Source organism: Pithys albifrons, chromosome 19, assembly GCF_047495875.1.
Source record: "Pithys albifrons albifrons isolate INPA30051 chromosome 19, PitAlb_v1, whole genome shotgun sequence".
Taxonomy (NCBI): domain Eukaryota; kingdom Metazoa; phylum Chordata; class Aves; order Passeriformes; family Thamnophilidae; genus Pithys; species Pithys albifrons.
In genome coordinates, this window is record NC_092476.1 from 3808326 (window position 1) to 3827029 (window position 18704).

Sequence of the window (18704 nt, forward strand, 5' to 3'; positions counted from 1 at the left end):
GCTTCCCGCGGGCGGCGTCCCGCCCCGGGGAGAAGGGAAGAGCCCGCAGCCACAGCCCCGCGGCGAGGCAGCCGTGGTCTCATTTACCGGAGAGCACGCGCAGCTGGATCCCCGGGGCCACTCTTGCCGTGGGTCTCCCACGCGCGAGCTCGGCAGCCGCCAAGGTCCGCTGCTCTTCGCCTTCGAGCTCCTTAGGGGAGGGGGGACAAAAGGGGGTCGGGGGAGAAGATCCACCAGAGGTCTCGTTCCGCATGAACCATGGCCGCGCGAGCCCACTCAGCACCGCACCGTGATGCTGCGGGTCTCGCCCTCGGGGCACCACCGAGCCGCGGCGCTGTCCACGGACACAGAAACTGCTGAATGGCCTGAAGGGCTGTCCGGCCCCCCCGGCCCCTGCCCCCGAACGGCGCGCGGGGCGGATTTTGACCCTGCCCGTTTGTGGGCGAAACCAGCCTCATGAGATCCCCGGTCCTCCGGAGGCTGCGCTCGTTTCCCGCGACTCGCCGCCCTGACGCGCGTGTCTCGTTCTCCCGTGGCCTCCTCTGGATGAGGGCGATGGGACACAGTGCAGCGTGGGGAGGCACAGCCGGGGCCAGGGGAGGCCCGGTACCGACTGGCGGCCTCGCAGTGCCCCCCGTGTTCCCACGTCAGGTTGCTGCCAGGTAAGGCGGGAGAAAGACCATATTCTGCGTGTGGCCGCCCCGCTGGCCTCGGGCGACCCCTCCGCGCCGCTGGGGTGGCAGCGGGGGACTGACGGCACGGGGAAACCGGCGTCCACAACGCCCTGCCCTGCCGGTGCTGCTCGCGTCGCCGGGAAGGATTCGCGTTCCCGCAGTGGCGGCGCCGCCGAGCAGCACGCGCGACCGCGTCTGTCCGTGGACGACTCCGCGGGCTCCCCCGTTACCGGGAGCGCTCCCCGCCCCGACACCGCTGCGTTTGTCTGACCACCGGCTGCCGGGCCGGACCGCCGAACCCCCCAGGCCGCCCCGTCCAGGTGCCGCGGAACCTCCCGCGGCGCGGCTCGTCCCTGGGGCTGCAGAATCCCATCCCGCCCCGTCCCGGTGCCGCCGCGGCCCCCTTTGTGCTCCGCGTCCCTTCCCGTCCCCGCCGGGGTCGCCCCCCCGCGGGGCGTGTCCCGCGGGGCGTGCCCGGGGGCGTGTCCGGGGGCGTGTCCGCGGGCCCGCCCCGCGCCATCGGGACGCGCCGCACGTCGGCGGGCGGGGCGCGGCGGGGCCAATGCGGCGCGCGCGGATCGTTCCGCCCGGCGCGGCGGCGGCGCGGGGGGGCCGCGGTGACGTCAGCGGGCGGAGTATTATGGTCTGGGCTGCGCCGGGGCCGCCCCTGCGCTGCGAGCGGCCGCGTAAACATGGAGCTCTCGGCCGTCGGGGAGCGCGTCTTCGCGGCCGAGGCCCTGCTCAAGCGCCGCATCCGCAAAGTAGGTGCCTCCCAGCCGCGCCCCCGGCCCCCCGCGCCCCGGCCCCGGCGCGCTGCGGCGGCTCCGTGTACCCCCGCGCGGGGCGGGCTCCGCTCCGCCGCTCCCGCCCTCCGCGCCCTGCGCATGGCGGGGCCGTGTTAAATCCGCGCCCGGGGGGCGTGGGGAGGGTTGTGTTAATTCCGCGTTATTTTTCATTGTTGCATCTCCGTCGCCCCCCACCCCCCTGGGTTCCGCTACCTGCGTGGGGCGTTGTGGGGGCACCTTTGTTGCGGGGCGGTTTGTCGCGGTTTTCACTCCACGCGTATTTATGTTCTTCGCTTCCCATCCGCAGGGCCGCATGGAATATCTGGTCAAATGGAAGGGCTGGTCGCAGAAGTAAGTGGGCTGTGGGGCCGGGGGATGCTGGCGGCACCTCCGCGCCCCCTTTGTGCCACAGCCGGGACCGGGGCCCTCCTTTTATACCCCTGCTTTTTATTGTATTTATCTTGTCCCTTCCTGACTCTGCTCATGTTCTTCCCTCTCTCTGTGCCCCCCCAGGTACAGCACTTGGGAACCCGAGGAAAACATCCTGGATGCCAGGCTGCTTGCAGCCTTCGAGGAGAGGTACAAGGCCTTTACGAGCTGTAGCAGTTGTGCTTGTAAATATGTTGCTGTCTTGTAGCTATGCTGAATTGAAGTTTTGGTTCTTTTAACACCTCTAGGGAGCGAGAAATGGAGCTTTATGGGCCCAAAAAGCGGGGCCCCAAGCCCAAAACCTTCCTGCTAAAGGTAAGGAGGCTGGAGCTGGTGCCAGGGCTGCGTGTCAGAGCAGGGGGCTCTCTCCCGCCCCTGGGGAGGATGCTCTCCTCAAAGGTGGCCTCTTGGAAGTTGTAATTACACAGCTGGATGGCAGGATAATAAAATCACCGGCTGATCTATGTTCTTTGCAGGCCCAGGCAAAAGCCAAAGCCAAAACCTACGAATTCCGCAGTGACTCTTCCAGGGGGATCCGGGTGCCGTACCCTGGCAGGTCCCCCCAAGATCTGGGGTCCACGTCCCGGGCTAGGGAAGGACTGAGAAACATAGCCCTGGCCCCCCAGGGCACCTCCAGCACCAGCACCCCCAAGGCAGACGGCATCCGGGACCGGGTGATCCGCGTGGAGGAGAAACCCGGGGAGACCCCCAAAAAGAGAGGCCCCAAGCCCAGGAAGGAGCTTTACAAGGACCTGGCGGAGACTCTGGATGCCTCCAAGAGGAAACTGGGGGAACCGGGGGACAAGATGGGGGACTACCTGAAGGCCAGGAAGATGGAGGAGGCGGCGGCGGGGGTGGCCAAGTTTGGCTCGGGACACAGTGTGATCCAGCTGGCCCGGCGGCAGGAGCCCGACCTGCCCGGCACCCTGCCCGGCCCCAACCGTGCCGAGGTGGGCACCGACACCTTCCCCCCGCGCCTGGCCAAGCACCGTGCAGACTTTCTGGACCCCAAGGGGCAGGGGGGGCTGGACCCCGGTGGGCCCAAGCTCCTGCACAGCACGGTGAGCCCGGGCGCCATGGGCAGCCTGTACCGTGACGGTGTGGGGGGCCCAGCAGGGCGGCCTTCCCTCATCGCCAGGATCCCTGTGTCCAGGATCCTGGGGGACCCTGAGGAGGAGTCCTGGAGCCCCTCTCTCAACAATCTGGAGAAGGTGGTGGTAACTGATGTGACCTCTAACTTTTTGACCGTCACCATCAAGGAGAGCAGCACGGACCAAGGATTCTTTAAGGAAAAGCGATGAGTTTGCTGGAGGTGGTGCTGGGGTTTTCTTCAGTCAGATCCAGACAAAAGCTTGGTTAGAGCTTGGTGGGCCTCTCTTTTTTTTATTATTATTTTTTCCTTTTAAATTTTTTTTCTTTTGTTTTTTGTTTTTTGGTCCTGGAGAGAATTTAGAAACTGTCCTAAATTCATTAACTCATTCTTTTTTTTTTTTTCACATCTTACATTTTGTTGGAAAGATTATCTCTAGAGTTATATTTTCTATTAGATGTAAATATGTTATTTAAGAAAAAAATGCTTATATATATATCTATATATATATTTCAACTCTGAGTTGTTTTATTTAAATGGAGACAGCAGTGACTGCTCAGTTGCTCCTAGAAAGGACAATAAAACTGAGAACTAACGAGTTCACACATTGCCGCAGGAGCCGGTGTACATAACAGTGTTCATAGCTAAGTATGTGCTGGGTTTTCTAACTATTATTTTTCATATGATGCTATGGATGGTGGAGGGGGACTTGTTCCTCCTTTGGAGGGCAAAGTGCCCGGATTTCTTGATTGTGATTTAAGGTGTTGCTTGTACAATCAAGTGTGCTGTGTCCAGAACTGTTGCCCTTGACAGTTGACGTGAGCACTTGAATTCACAGTGTTGTTGGGGATGGGGTGTTTCCAGTCTAATAAAAAAAGTAATGTTGCTACAAAGTCGGGGCGGGGAAAAGCAGAAATCCATAAAAAGGCTAAAAGTGTTGGAGTATTAACTTGAATTCCCTTTTCTTGCGGAGGAGAGGCGGTTTGTGTGTGTAAGGTTCCTGAGGGGTGATACTGAAATGCACTTTAATAGAGTTGTCGTAGCAGTTGTGGGAGATGGGACTGAGCTGAGAATGTTTTCATTTTGTCTGGTCGCTTGATACCGTTTCCCCCACCCACTAAAAAGAAAAAAACCCCAACAAACCCCCTCTCTGTTTACATTCCTGAAATGCCAGAGAGGTTGGGGAGGGAGCATCTCACTGCCCATATTTAGTTACTTTATTGTGCTATAGAAAGTAGATTATTATTATTTTTATTCCCAATCACAGATTACTTCAGACTATTGAAAAACTCCTGATAAAGTGTTTTGTAACATCCACATCCCTGACAAATTCCAGAGCCACCTTTACACATTCAGAGACAATACTTCCCTTTCCTTACACTGGTTAAACAATAGCCAAGAAGTGAAATATTCCTGTGTGGAGCAGCCCCGCTGGCTTGGATGGATTTTGTGCTGGATTTGCCTGTGGGATTTGTGCTGGAACTAGGATTCCTCCTTGGCTGGGGCAGGGAGGGTCTCATGGCTCTGGACGAGGTGCAGCAGTTTCCCTCCTGGGGGGGGTGCTGGGGTTGCAGCCCCTGCCCTGCTGCTCCCCCACCTCAGTGCCAGCCTGACATGGGCAGGGGGAGCGGGACTCTCGCCCTGCTTGTGGTTTGGCTGTGGTGGAGCAGGTGGCCCTGGCCTGATGCCTTGCTTTGGCATCAGTCAGACGGGAAGCACAAGCCTGTCAGCGCCTGAGGGCTGGAACTGGGCCACATTCCCTATGTCCCTGAGCTCCTGAAGGCCCCTGGCTCAAGGGGCTCATAGGGGGTGATGCCCAGGGAGCCTGAGGGTGGGGAAGAGGCTGGGTGAGGGGCACCCCTTCACTGTGGGGCCCATCAGTGTTTCACCTTGTCTGGTCCCCTTCCCTATCCTTTTGGGGCCCATGAGGTGCCTGGTAGGAGGATGCTGGATTGACTGCGCAAAGGGAGCCATGGTGTCTGAGAATTCAGTTTGTTTTTCCTTTATTCTTTTTTCCTTTTTTTTTTAAAGGCATATTTTGTAAAATTGAGATTTTTAACTTGGCTTGTACGAAGAGGCGATGTGCTGGTTATGGTGCCAGTGCTGACATGGGACACGGTGTTGTTGGAGGGTGGTGAGGGGGCTGAGCTGCTTGTCCTCCCATTGCCCCCAAAGCTGGAGGATCCTTCCCTTTGCAAAGAGCCTGGAGCTGCTCCTGCCCTGTCAGGGCTTTGCTCCAGCCCCGTGTCCGAGTGTGTCCCGACACACACCTGGAGCAAACCATACCTGTGGGTGTCTATGTGTGTCTGTACATAGCGACGTGTATCCTGCGTGTGTGTGTGTGTGTGCGCGTGTGTGTGAATTATTTAAATCTAAGACTTGTACAAAAATCTCAGTCTCAGAAGTGAAGCTTAGCTACGTGTCTTCTGCCAGCCGTGAATGTCCATATGAGACCTGCTTTTTATGTCAGTTTAAATATATACTTTGTAAATAGAAACGTGTCTGGCTTCCCTTTGTGGTCCTGTGGTGAGGGGGTCTGTGGGGCCAGGGAGTGCCCAGGAACATCATGGGGGTGTGTACCCGGGGCGGTTGGCCTTGTGTTCCCCCTCCATCCAGAGAGCCGTGGTTGTGCGGGCCTGAGGCTGGGTGGGACCCGAAGGGGCAGGGGGAGTCGGGGGCGCCGCGGGCACAGGTGCTAGCGAGCCGGGCGCCCCCCCGGGGCTCCTGCTGTGCCCGGACGGGACGGTGGCAGGAGCCGTGAGGGACACCCGTGCGAAGAACAGGGCCGGGGCCGTCGCTCCGGTCCCGGGCTGTGCCCGGCGCTGCCCCAGCCGCGGCGCTCTGCCCTTCCGACGGGGCGGGTGGGGGTGCAGGTCGGGGCGCGGCGCCCCTGCCCGGCGAGCCGGGCCTTTGTGTACAAACCCGCCCCGGCCGCTCAGGGGCCGATGGAGCGGGGGATGGGGGCTTGGTGGGTTCTTTGCCGTGTCCTCATTAACCTCGTTTTTGTGCTCGGGCGGGTGGGGCGCGGACCCCGCGCCGCGGGAGCTGCCAGCGCCGTGCAGGAGCGGCAGGAAGGGCCGCACAATGGCGCCTTTCTCCCCCGGCCCGGCGGGGGGGCCGTTCACACGGGCCGCGGGGCCCCGCGGGGCGGGGGCTGTAACGGGAAGGGGCGCGTTCGGCTGCCGGGACTCCGCTCCCGCCCGACGGCAGCCCCGACGGCGGAGCCCTCCGCACCCTTCCGCGGCCGCGCAGCGCCCTCCGCAGGCCAGGCCGGCGTGCCCGGGGCCCGGAGGAAGGGTCGGAAGCACCTGAGCTCTCCCCCCGGTGTAGAGGCAGCTCCAGCCGCAGCGGAGCCCGGGCCCGGGACGGGCCTCATCCTGTCCGGACCGCGGAGGGAAGAACGGAGATGTTCCCCCGCTCCGGTTCCGCGGCTCGTGTGCCCCCCAGCCTCGCACATCCCCGTCCCGGGGCCCCCCGGAGCGCGGGCCGGGCACACGGAGCCCCGGGGAATGGGAGAGCCGCACGCGATGCCCAGGGAGGGGCCGGGGGCGCTCCCGGAGCAGTGACCACGCGAGACTGAAAAGTTTAAAAAAATATTTATTGATATGCTAAAAAAGAACAGTGGAAAAGTTATACAAGAGTCCCCAACCGACGTAACTGTCTCCTAGTGTTTTCCTGCAAATAAATTAAAAGCAGCCTAGAGCTGGGGGGGCTACACTAGCGTTACTGTCCAGGAACACTTGGAAACAGCGCAGGGAATACAAGAGAGGGGCCAGAAGGGGCCGGGGGGCTGCGGGGGAGCAGGGTCGGGTGCTGGTCCTGTCCCCACAGCCCTCATGCTTTCCCAAGGCAATAACATCTCCAAACTTTTGTTCTTGGAAAATAGAAGCAAACAAACAGCTGCAGTTTAAAGCAATTATACGTGTCATACAGGAGCAATTTGGCTCCCTCTTTAATTAAAACATACAAATCAGAGCAGTGATTGGCACAAGTTACAATTGTTGGTTTTCACCTCAATTTCTTTCAGTAAAACCCTTCTCTTGGCTGTGGAGCCCCTCACACCCAGGCACACACCAGCTCAGAAACTCAATGCAAACCAAACACCTAAACTATTTCCATTTCTTCATGAACTCCAGGTGGGTTTTTTTGGTACAAAATATATATATAAAAATAGACTCAGTTTCTTGTGAAGATGGCTGAATCGGCCACCTCTTCCAGTCCAATGGAAAACAACAATGCTTAACCAGATTATGCTTAGAGAAAATATCCATTCAATATACAAATACTGCAGGACTTTCCACACTGGAAACCCCTCAGAAAATGACAAGTGACAAACCTTTAATTGCCTGTCTGACACCTGGCTGAATACACCAATCCATAGCAGCAAACTCAAAAAAAAAAGGGGAAAAAAAAAGTAGACCTTGAATCCTAATGGTACCAATGTAACAACAGTCTGCACCAGCTTCCAGCCCCTGTCCACAAAAGATTCCAATAAATCACTTGCATGATGTGCCTTAGGGAAGCAAACCCCAATGGGAACTGTGTGCTAAGACACACCAGTGCTGCTGGGAGAGCCGAAATCCTGGAACACCAGCTTGGGAAGGGGCTGGGGAAGGAACACAGGGGGAGATGAAGGTCAGAAAAAGTCCTGGATTATCTGTCATCATTCTTAGACCTTTGGAATCGAACCAGCTGGTGAGCAAAAGGCACAATAGCAAGTGGTGACAGCAGAGTCCTGCGCTGCTGAGAGGGGACATACCTGGAAAGGCTGAGTGATGAAGGGGCCATTTGCTCTTGGGATACATGCTCCCCCAGAAACAAGCTCAGGCCCAGTGGCTTCTTGTCCAGCCAGGAGGCAGGAGCAAGCCACCACATGGAGAAACATGTGGGAGCTCTGATGAGGACTCTGGAGGGATCAGCCAGCTCAGAGCCTACATGCAGCCAGCACAGCACCTGCTGTCACAGCTCATCTCCTGCCCCCCCATGGCTGCCTGGGGCCTGACCCCTTCTTGGAGCATCCCCAGATGGTTTTTCTCCCTTAGAGCAACCAACCTCCACATCCTTTTGCTGTAGGCAAGAGCATCCCTGCCGGGCTGGCTTCCCTTTTGCGGGCATCCCTCAGCAGGGCTCTGTACAACAGCCAGGTGTCCCACTGGGGATCAGGACACCTCTCCCCACTGGCGAGGCGTCCCCAGGTCCCTGCAGCCACCCCGCTTTGCATAGGCACAAACCTGTCATGGGACTGGCGTCACAGACAAGGCTGAGATAAGGACAGTCCAAAAGGCACATCATTGATCAGTTTGGATTTGCAAAGGCCAAGTAGCAAATATTTGGTGTGTGGGGCAGCATCACCCCTGCGCTCCTAGATTCCTTAATTCCAGTTCCCAAACATTCCTATCCCCAGCGCAAGAGCGCAGCACAGACCGTGCCCAGGACACTGGTTTCTGCTGACAGACCAACGCTTCCTTGGAGCTTGTTTGGCAAAGCTAAAGACTAGAAGGTAAATAGCAGTCTGTGAGATTTTGGCATCCTTGAGCTCGACAGAAACTGACCTTGGGAATCTCCTCCATGGCCAACACTCCCCTCTCTCCCCTCAGCCCTTTCCCTCGCAGAACAATGTGCAGTGCAGTGCTGAGGGCTGCGAGTTCCTGCCCCAGACTGCCCAGCACCGTGGCCAGGGGACATTCAAGGCTGTGCTGAGGCAGACCTGGAGCTGCCTGAGAAACCTACACAGGTCCTGCAGTGAGGCACCACCCACCTCTGCCGACCCTGGCTCATGCCATGCTCAGCTCCACAACACAAAACTCAAACCACACCCCAAAGGACAGCTGGAGATTAAATGCAAAAGCTGAAGGAGAGTATTTCTGGAGTAGGAGCCTGCTGGGGCAGAGCCTGCCTGGGCAGAACCTGCAGCCACTGCTCAGCAAACAGCCATCCATCCATCCCCTGAGCAGTGGGCAGCATGGGCAGTGTTTCATTTCACCTGAGAACGACCCTGCTGCCAGCCACTGCCAGCAGCCATGACAGTGGGGGGCAGGTCAGAAGTACCTGTATGCCCAGTTTGGTCCATGTACCACACTCCTGTGCACAAGGACACTGTGAGTGGCCCTGCCTATGACAAAGGGAGATGCTTGTCCTGGTGCCAGGTCAGTCACCTAGTGATCCCCTAAGGGGTTACCCCCTGGGGATGCTGACAGGACATCCCTTTGAAGGGACCTCTGAACCATGCTGGATCAAGGGCAGCTGCCAGGTGTTCATTGTCTCCAAGGAAAGAACTCAGCACCAACACAACTAAAATGACCTCAAATGCTACTAAACTCTGCCTGAACTTCTGCTAATTTTGGCTTGTAGGAGAAATCTGCAGTAGGGAAAATACTGCAGTGAAAAAGTCATTATTGGGTACAATTACAAGCCAAAAGGAACACCCTGGCTGCTGGGACAGTAAAGGGAAGATGAACAGCTGCTGAGGTGCTCTGGGTCCTCAAGGAACAGCAGCCTGAGGTACCTGCTGTCCCTGATCCTTCTCCCTGTCCTCTACTTCTCTTTCCCACTGCTCCAGACGAGCTGTGCAGGTGTCCTTGACCAGCTTCTGAGCCTTTCATCTGAAATAAAACATGATCACTGTGAGCCTAACCCAGGGAGCAGCCAAGGCAGGTCTGGCCGGGCTATGGTGGGGAGAGCTTGCTTGCCCCTGGCTCTGCCCAAACTGCAGCCCTAACCTTGCAGATGCCTGGAAGTTCCAGCACTGACCTACCTGATGCTGGAAGGGTTGGCATGTTCTGCAAGACTTAAAATATATTCCCCAGCTTGGTTCCTATGAATGCCTGGAAACTGCTGAGCAGGAGGCAGAGACGCTGGTGATGCTGGGATGAGGCAGAGGAGTGGCGTGGGGTCTCCCTGGGCTGCCCAGAAACTTGCTTTCCTCTGGAAGACAGGTCACTGCAGAAAAGCCAGTGGATATTGCTACCAAGGCAGGACCCATCCTGGGCAGAAAAAAGGCACCCTCTGAAAAAGCACCTCTGCTGCCCGTCCCGCTGGCCAGCATTCAAGACTCAACCTATCCTAGACTGGGTTTATTTCCCTCTTTCATGAAAAAAAAAATTCCTTAATAAAAGATGTAAACAATATTTCCCTATCAGCTGGAAACCCCAACAGAAACGTTGTGGGTTCCCTATCATTGGAAGTGACCTCACCCAGGGGGGTGGCTGGGCTGAGTGTACCCTGAAAAACCCCCAAATGCAGCCGCCCACCCACAGCCCCAAGGGCTGGGAGCAGCAGCTGCCTCATTTGGATTGACTTGTGGCTCCCCACAGCTCAGAGACAGATCCATGGGGAGCCCAGAGGACAGAAGAGGATCACCTGGTCCTCTTCCATGTGTAAGCCTGGCCCCTGGCAACTCCACACCTCCCCGCAGCCAGTGAGCTGCAGACCTTGGCATCTACTGTTTCAAGCTGTAAAGCAAAGAGACCTGTGTGTAGTGAAGCCTGGCTCAAAACTTGCCAGCCTGACACTGCTGGCAACACCGGTGCCCCCACTCCCAGAGGCTGGCATCGGCCAGCCCCACACAGGGCATGGCTTCAGGGGGGATGGAGAGGAGCTGGGGGAATCCATGACCCGCTGGCAGTTCGGAGCAGGTTTCACTGCGTCTTTCTCAAGCCTCTACAGTTATGAGTCCCAGCAGGTCTCATGAGGTCTCCACATCCGCTTGAAGAAAGAATAACCTGATGGAAGAGCTGAGCAAAGCTGAGAGTGAGGTTGAAGGGCCCTCTCCCTCCTCTCACACTCCTGGGCTCAGTATTGCCGTAGGTTGAAAAATCCAACGCTAGTGGGGGACTCCTTGACTGTCACTGTGATCAGGTTAGCAGTGACATCGGTGACAAAGACATGCTCAATCAGGCTGCGTGTGGGTTTCCAGTCCTGGCTGGTCTGGATGGAAACAGACATGTTCTGACCCACACCTGGGAAAGAGGCTGAATCCCGGTCTGACTCCGAGCTGCTGTCCTCACCTGTGCTCACTTCGGACAGGGTAGACGGCTTGCAGCTGTCCGTAGCCTCGTGTCCCTCCTGTGCCCCGGCTGAGCTGCCTTTGGCCAAGTCCCTGTCTCCTGCCCGGTGCACCTGTTTTCTGCTCTTGCTGCCATCCCCACTGGCGAGCACACTGGCACTGGCAGCGTTCAGCCCGGTGCCCGCCACACTGCCCTTGGCACCGCCAGCACCACTGTTGGCCACTGCGCCACCACCAGCGCCCTTGGCCAGGGCACTGCAGAGGTGCCGGGGCAGGCTGCTCCCACTGGCCGCACTCGGCCCGTTTTTGACGCTCTGCAGGTTCAGAGCCTGGAGGTTCAGCTCCTGGCTGGACGCTGCCTGGTTGCCGGTCCCAGATGAGCTCGCTGGTGTCTTGCTGCCATTGGGTAGCATTTGGCCTCCTGCAGCAAACCCCAACTTCTGGTCCCCTCCGGCACCACTGCCAGGAGCCTTTGCGGTCTTGGGTCCCTGCACGCTAAGCCCCAGCTCCCCAGAGCCTTTCTGGCTCCTCATTTTCAAGTCCAGCCCTAAGCTGCTCTTACTGGCTGCCTGCGCCTTCAGTGCCAGCCTGCCCAGGGCCGAGCTCTCGGCTGCGGTCTGGCTTTGGGACATCCTGTTCATGTAGTGCACGATGGAGCTCTGCCAGCTGATGGCCTGGCTGGGGCTCGTTGAGCCACTCTTCATCATGCTGGGCAGGTTTTCCGCCGATGACCCCCCTGAGCTGAGCCCAGCCAAGGTGCCTGGTGGGTCCTTCAGCACGGCCGAGCCCTGTGTGCCGTGCTGGGGCTGCAGCTTGCCCACCAGCTTGGTGGTGCCCCCCACCTCCTTCTGCGATGTTTTCAACACCTTTGTCAGGTTCACAGTCCTTCGAGACGCTTTCTGCTCTGGGGGAAGAGGTTTCCGCCCACGCTTCTTCCTGGAAGCGTCTTTCATGTCAGGCTTTGCCACCAGGATCTGAGCTTTCTTCTGTGGCACTGGGTGTGTCTCTCTGCTGCGGGGACCTCTCTTTGCTTCCAGGTCACTTTCATCCTCTTCATCAGAGGAGGAGGAAGAGGAGGATGTGGAGGAAGAAGAGCTACTTGACTTAGTTTTCGCAGGCATCTCTGGTTCCTGCAAAGCAACAGACAGGGAGTTAATGGCAATGGCCAAAGAACGGTCCTGGGCATTGCAAACCCCTTAGAGCGGCCTGCAGGGGCCTCAGACACACACACAGGTTCTTTCTCCACGCAGCTGATCTTTAGGGATCTGTTAGCTGATCTGATGAGTTAGGGAGCACAGAGCACAAAGCTGGTCAGCATAAGATACGAAGTGGACCAGTGCCAGGGAATTCTTCTGTCTCCTTCTGCACCATGCCCAGAGCAATGATGGAGACATTCTTTCCACAGGCATCCTCACCAAGCTGTCCATCACTGCCAGCTCCAACCTCCTGACCCAGGGCCTGGAGGCACTGCCGAGCCCTCACTGCACTCATGGCCAAGGGTCCTCCACACCCTGGGCTGTGGGCAGACCCCCCTCCAGTGCCCTCCAAGGCCATGGCTGTGGATTCCCACCACTGCCAGACTCACCACGTGTTTCCTGGGCCTGCCTCGGGGCCGCTTGCCCCTCTTCCGATTCTGTACTTCTTTTTCGTGTTCCCTGAAGAAAACAAGAATTAAGGACAATGTTTGTAGGGAATTAAAAAACATCCAGAGGAGCTGAGGCAGCCAAGGACTGGAGAGCATCCCTGTCTGCATCAGTAACACTCCCACAGCTTCCAGCAGTCAGTGATGGACTACATGGCATTATACATCCCAAATCCATGTCTTTTTCAGTTTTTAGTGAGATTTAATGTTTTTCTGGTACAAGTGGATCAGGCAATGGGAAGGATTGTCCCTGGCCCTGCTAAGCCTCACCTTGGTTATACCCCTTCAGAGCTGAGCTTCCATGCTGAGCAGAGGAAAAGCAAACACATTCCCTGGAAACTCAGTGAGTTCCCTGCTTTGCTGGGCTCCTTTCATCTCTCCTGCACCTCCTGGTTTGGCTGTGGTGGCCCAGGCTGGAGGCCACAAAAAGCCAAGGTGGTCATAGGGGGATGTTTCAGGTCACTGATTCTTAGTGCTCCTTTTAAACAGGATGGTGTTAAGCTGTAACAAATCTGGCTGATTAAACACCATCCTGTCTGTACCAGATCCTATTCTTGAAAAAATGGATCCAGAAACTAGTTATAACTGAATCCTATAATAAACTTTAATGATTTTTATTATTATGGAGCCAAAATACTTGGCAGCTTTGTGCCTGCTATAGCCAGCTGGCTACTCTTTCCTCTCCGTGTGTGATTTCTGGGATGCAACGGCTGTGGAACAATTGCCATTCCCTGCTCGCCTCTGGGCAGGAGCTGCAGTCCTGACAGAGGACAGACACCATTTTGTTGAGCCATCCAGGTTGTTCAGCCTGGAGAAGGCTCCAGGGAGACCTCAGTGCACCTTTGACTACCTAACGAGGCTCCAAGAGAGCTGGAGAGGGACTTTGGACAAGGGCCTGGAATGACAGGACAGAGGGAAATGACTTCCCACTGATAGAGGGCAGGGTTAGAGGGGATATTGGGAAGAGATTTTTCTCTGTGAGGGTAGTGAGGCCCTGGCACAGCTTGCCCAGAGAAGCTGTGGTTGCTCTATCCCTGTAAGTGTTCCAGGCCAGGCTGGATGGGCCTTAGAGCAACCCGGTCTAGTGGAAAGTGTCTCTGTCCATGGCAGGGAGTGGAACAAGTTGAGGTTCCTCCCAGTGCAAATCATTCTCTGATTTTATGATTTTCTCCCACCTGTTACTCCCTCATCTTTCCAGACCTTCACCATCCAGAAGTTCATTTTAGTGCCTTCCAAGCCCCGGCGCTGTCTCCCCTCTGGGGTCTGTGGGTGCCCACCAGGGGAGCCCCAGGTCTGTGCCAAGTGCTGCTGCTGCACCCAGAGCAAAGCTGGGCCACAAACCCTTGGTGTTTGGCCCAGACAGAGCAGTCCCAGGTGGACCTGGACTGTGACTCCAGGGACCAACAAAAGGGCCTGGCCACAAGGGGCACAGCCAGCTCCAGGCTGTTTTTTCCACAACTTCCACTGCACGTAGAGCCAATTAGAAGTTAATTGACTTTATAGTTTGCTTAGAAATATTTAGAGTTTCCTTACTTCTTTTGGAAAGCCAGGAGCAGCCGGGGGTCCAGGATGTTCTCCTCGGGCTCCCAGCTGTTGTGCCTGAAACAGAGGACATGGACTGGGCCAGAGCAGGGGGCCGACCCCTGCCCGCCGTCCCGCTTACCGGAGGGTTTGCCCAAGGACAACCGGGCCCCGCACGGACCGGGGCATCCCCGCAACGGGAGCCGGCAGAGCCGGGGGGAGGGCGGGGGACCGGGGCCGGGGGAGGGAGATCGGGAAGGGGCTGCCGCGGGGCCAGGCGAGCCCGGCGCATCCCGCGGGAGCTCCGCTTTCGGCAGGGTGGGCGCGGGGCCGGGGGTTGCGGGGACTCTGGGGGACGCTGGCCCGGCCCAGGGAGGGCGCGGAGCCCCACGAGGCGGCGGGGAGGGCCGGGCCGCGCTTATTTGTAAACAAAAGGAGCAGCGCGACCCGAACAAAAGCGGCCGGGCGGCCACCCTCGCCCCGCTCCGCGCCCCGCTCCGCGCGGTTCCGCGATCCGCACCGCGCAGCCCCGCACCGCTCCGCGCCCCGCTCCGCGCCCGCCCCGCTCACTTGGAGGACCAGCCTCGCCACTTGACCAGGTACTCCAGCTTGCCCTGCGGAGAGAGACGGGGAGAGGCGCGTTACCGGCGGCGGGGGCAGCGGGGGGCGACGGGGGTGCGGGGGGCGGCGGGTCCCACCTTGCGGAGCCGCTTGCTGAGGATGCACTCGGCGGCGAAGACCTGCTCTCCCACGCTGCTGAGCTCCTCCATGGTCCCGGCCCCGCGCACACCCCCGTGCACACTCACACACACACGCACACACAAGGGGAGCCCCCGGGCGCGCCCCCGACGGCGGCCGCGCGCGCTCTCACCGACCCCACATCCACGCGCGCCCCCCGGCACAATACGGCGGAGGGGCGGGGGGGGGTCCCCAAATTCCCGGCCGGCCAATGGGGAGCGGGGGGCGGAGCGATCCGGCGTGGGGGGTGGGGGGAGGCATTGTCTGCGGGCGACCCCTCCTCTTCCTCCCGCGCGGGGCGGCCGCTGCCCGGCCGGAGCGGGGACAATGGGGCGGCCCGACCCGGGGCTTTGTTTCCCCGGGCAGCACGGGGGAGGTCTCCCGGCCCGGCCCCGCGAGGGCATCCCACGGTCCGACTCCACGAAGGGTCCCCTCCTGCGCGGACCCGGCCTCCGAGTCCCCCGCAGGGCAGCGCGGTCCCCCCTGGGGACAAAGCAGCCGAGTCCGGGGCAGCCTCCAGGGGTCCCCGCCGGGCCGGAGCGGGCGGCAGCAGCCCCGGCACGTTTTGGTTCCAAAATAGTTGATAATAATAGAATAAAGGCTTTCCCGGGGGAGGCCCGGTTGTATTACTGACCCCCGCGCGGTGCCGCCTCGCCCCCCGGTACCGGCCGGCCCACGAACCCGCCCGAGCCGCGCTGCCCCCGGGGGTGCGGCAGCACCGACCGCGCCGGCACCGCGCGCACCGGGGCGTGCGGGGCGGCGTGAGGAGCCGCTGCAGGGCGGTTGTGCGCTGTGGGCGTGGAAGGATGAATTATGGTGCTTTACAGGCATGGAAGAAGATGAGTCAGCACCTCAGGGAGTTCTCCACGGGCCCGGAGCCTGCCGTTAACCGTGCGGGAGCCGCAGGGATATGAATTGCCCTCACCCCGGCGCTTGGGTGCCCGCGGCGTGCAGGGACTGAGCGGGAGCCGGACGGGCCATGGGGTGTCCTGCGCGGGGCCTCGTCCACATCCCGGGCACTGCCATCTCCGGTAAGCGATGCCGGGTTTAGCGATGCCGGGTTTAGCGATGCTGAGTTTAGAAGAGCGTTCGGAGCTGCAGCGGGTGCGCTGGGCTGCCCCTGCTGCGGGGGCAATGGCACCATAGTGGACCCCTCGCCTGAGGGAAGGGGAAAGCGGCTTCTTCGTGGGGTCGTGGGGGTGACCCGGGGGCTGCAGGATGTGGACGTGCCTGGGGTGCTGGGTCGATGCCGGGGCTTGTCCTGGGTCGGGCACTGTCACCTTTCATTTTCTTTCACAATTACCATGGCTGTTCGCTGAGCAGGAGAACCTGCAGGAGAATTTTTTTAGCCGAAGGTGACACAGAATTGTAACCCAGCAACGCACTTTTTCTTTCTTTTGAGTTCATTTACCTTCTGCCAGCTCGGCTCTTTGTGTGCAGCAACCTCTTAGATTTTAGTAAAAAGCCCTGTGTGACCTCCCATCCTTGCGTGTCCAAGGTCTGTGCAGACATTCGGGCATCTCAGCAGTGTGGGCACTGCTCAAGGGAGGAGTAACATGTGAGGCACTCCTGGCTACAGGGATTTGGCTCTGAGAAGTGAACCCTGCTGGCAATGAGCCTCTGCTCAGGTGTTGCTGGGTGGGCTCCCCTCCTAGGTGCCCCTCTGTGTCCTTTGCTCCCCACGAGGATGCAAGTGTGGGATTGCTGTTCTCTACCTTCCCAGGGTGAAGAAGGGAAGGCTGGTGTGAGCTGAGGTGCTCTGTCCACTGCTTGCTGAGCTGGTGAGGGGTTGGAGTTGGAGGTGGGAGCAGTCCTTGGCATTCTGGAGTCTTTGTGGTCACATGTTCAGTGTTTGGGGGGTTGTGCTCACAGCTTTGTCCCTGGTGTCTTGTGGCCAGCCATGCACAAACTCTAATGCTCTGTAGCCCCCACGCCGCATGTGTCTAGTTGCCACTTATGCACCGATGGGGAGCTGAGGGTGAAAAGGACTGTGCTGTTCCCTGGGCTGGAGATCTCCTTTCTATCCCAAGGGGTTTACAGGGATCTGGTCCTGCGCAGTTCCTGGGCTGCTGTGGACTCCTTGCTTTATATTCCTGGCAGAATTGGATGTCCCTTGGGATCCTGCAATGTGCCCTTTTCACTCAGTGAGCCAGAAGGGACTGTCCCAGTGATGGAGATTTCCTGGGCACTGCTAACTGCAGCCACCTTAGAGGCTGCACTGGCTGGGGCTGCTGGCTGGGGCGTGAAGAGATGCTCCTCCACTGCTGCCGAAGTTGCAGCTCCACCTGCAAGTGCCTTTGTGCTGAGTGCAGTGTTTCCCATCCCCTGACACAGGCTTCACCTTCCTAGAGAAACCCAGGAATGTGCCCTGAATGGCTTGGACCCCTGTTTGTACCAAGCAAGGTGGCAGCAGGGCCAATAAAAGTCACCAATTGCCATGAAACCTTTGTCATCTTAAAAATGAGAGTCAAACCTTGGAACCAATCTGGTGGAACATGATTTTGTAACTTTCCCCAAGTATGCCAGGCATCCCAGGAATGCCGTGCACCCTGCTTTATGTCTGTAGCAAAGGCTGGACTTTGCTATCAGAGGAAGGGATGGGGAGCTAAGTCCCTTTGCTTGTTGAGGGGAAAAGGGCTGTGCTGCTCCCTGGGCTGGGCCACAGTGGCCATATTTGTTGTGGGCAAATGGTGGCTGGTTTCCCAAGGTGCCAGCCAATCGAAGCACAGAGATCTGCATATCATTTGGGTACTACAGCCGGGTATGGAGTTGTGCAGCTTCCAGGATGGAGTGGCCAGGGCCGCGTTGTGTTCGGGGCCCATGGCCATGTGTGGGAATCTTAGGGGCACATGCCACTCCCAGACTGGGCATTTTGGGAGGCAGCAGTGTCCCTGCACACTGTGTTCCATAAATAAATAGTGTCCATGTATGTTTGTTTTTATGTTCTCATCCTGAAGCAGTTGGGACCCCTGGGCAGTGAGCAGCTTCCCTGTGCAGGAAAAAGAAAGGGAAGCAAATGGTGTGGAAATGCATGGCAAATTGGGATGCAATGCACAGCGGGGCTCTCCCAGCTGCATGACCCCCAGCCCAAAGAAGGGGGTGGTGGAGAATGAATTACATGGGGATGGGAGGGCGGGAGGAGATGTGGGCATCAGGCAGTGGCTGTGTCCAGGCAAGACTAGGCTGGACTTTGGGCTTTTTCATCAGGGAGTGTTTGGTGGAAATGTCCCATGGTGCCAGTGCAGAAGGTGTAAGGGGCAACAGGGAAGGCTGGGAAAGACTCAAAGGATGTGCAAAATTTGACAGTTTTGTGTTTTCTGGGACGAGGCTGGGCTAGGGGTAGCTTCTGGGCTGGAGATCAGAGGGGCAGCAGTCAGATTAGGCTGTCGCAGCTCTGGGTGTCTGTGGCGTTAAGCCTCCTTTCATTCACGGGGCGAAAGATCCCTATCATTGGTCTTGCCTGGGACACTGGAGCATTTGTCATCCCGGAGCGTTTTGTCAAGGGGAGGAGGGGACCGGGAGGTTGCAGCGTGTGACATGGATCTCCAGGGCACTGTCTGAAGCACTGTGGTGCAGTGGGTGCTGGGAAGCGCCCCGGGCTCGTCAGCTGCCGGAGGTGGTTCCCAGGCTTTGTCTCGCAGGAGCGAGAAGCAGGTCCTTCCCCGGGGGAGTCACAGGGGAATTGATGACCGGGGCAGCGGGCGGCCCTGGGCAAGCGGCTGATGTCTGCGGGCACCGCGGGTCTGGGGAGCTGCTCCCACCGCCGGTACCGGGATACCGGGAGATGCTCCCACCGTCCGTACCGGGATACCGGGAGATG

General features: G+C 58.6%; 3 protein-coding genes across 5 annotated transcripts in view; 2 read left to right on the top strand and 1 right to left on the bottom strand.

Moving 5' to 3' along the window:
- The first annotated feature begins 491 nt into the window (after positions 1-491).
- On the top strand, positions 492-3596 carry CBX8 (chromobox 8). 3 transcript variants are annotated; one of them, XM_071573360.1, is made up of 5 exons: positions 492-662; positions 1767-1810; positions 1973-2038; positions 2113-2203; positions 2365-3596. In XM_071573360.1, exons 2-5 carry the CDS (start codon positions 1773-1775, stop codon positions 3187-3189), a joined length of 1020 nt encoding a protein of 339 aa, XP_071429461.1. In that variant the 5' UTR covers positions 492-662; positions 1767-1772; the 3' UTR covers positions 3190-3596. The 3 variants fall into 3 exon arrangements, with proteins under 3 accessions (XP_071429461.1, XP_071429458.1, XP_071429460.1); XM_071573357.1 differs by lacking the exon at positions 492-662 and adding an exon at positions 1313-1435; XM_071573359.1 differs by lacking the exon at positions 492-662 and adding an exon at positions 1313-1435 and having other exon boundaries at positions 2137-2203.
- Positions 3597-10380: 6784 nt separating this feature from the next.
- On the bottom strand, positions 10381-14940 carry CBX2 (chromobox 2). Its single transcript, XM_071573714.1, has 5 exons — positions 14845-14940; positions 14717-14760; positions 14159-14224; positions 12569-12638; positions 10381-12113 (listed from the first exon to the last, which is right to left on the bottom strand). The coding sequence occupies exons 1-5, from the start codon at positions 14914-14916 to the stop codon at positions 10770-10772; spliced, it is 1596 nt and encodes a 531-aa protein (XP_071429815.1). The 5' UTR covers positions 14917-14940; the 3' UTR covers positions 10381-10769.
- Positions 14941-15666: 726 nt separating this feature from the next.
- The window catches only part of RBFOX3 (RNA binding fox-1 homolog 3), a 145593-nt gene continuing 142555 nt past the window's right edge, over positions 15667-18704 (top strand). The window contains exon 1 of the mRNA XM_071573547.1: positions 15667-15915. The gene's annotated coding sequence lies outside the window, so the exon portion shown is untranslated. The remainder of the gene's footprint in view (positions 15916-18704) is intronic.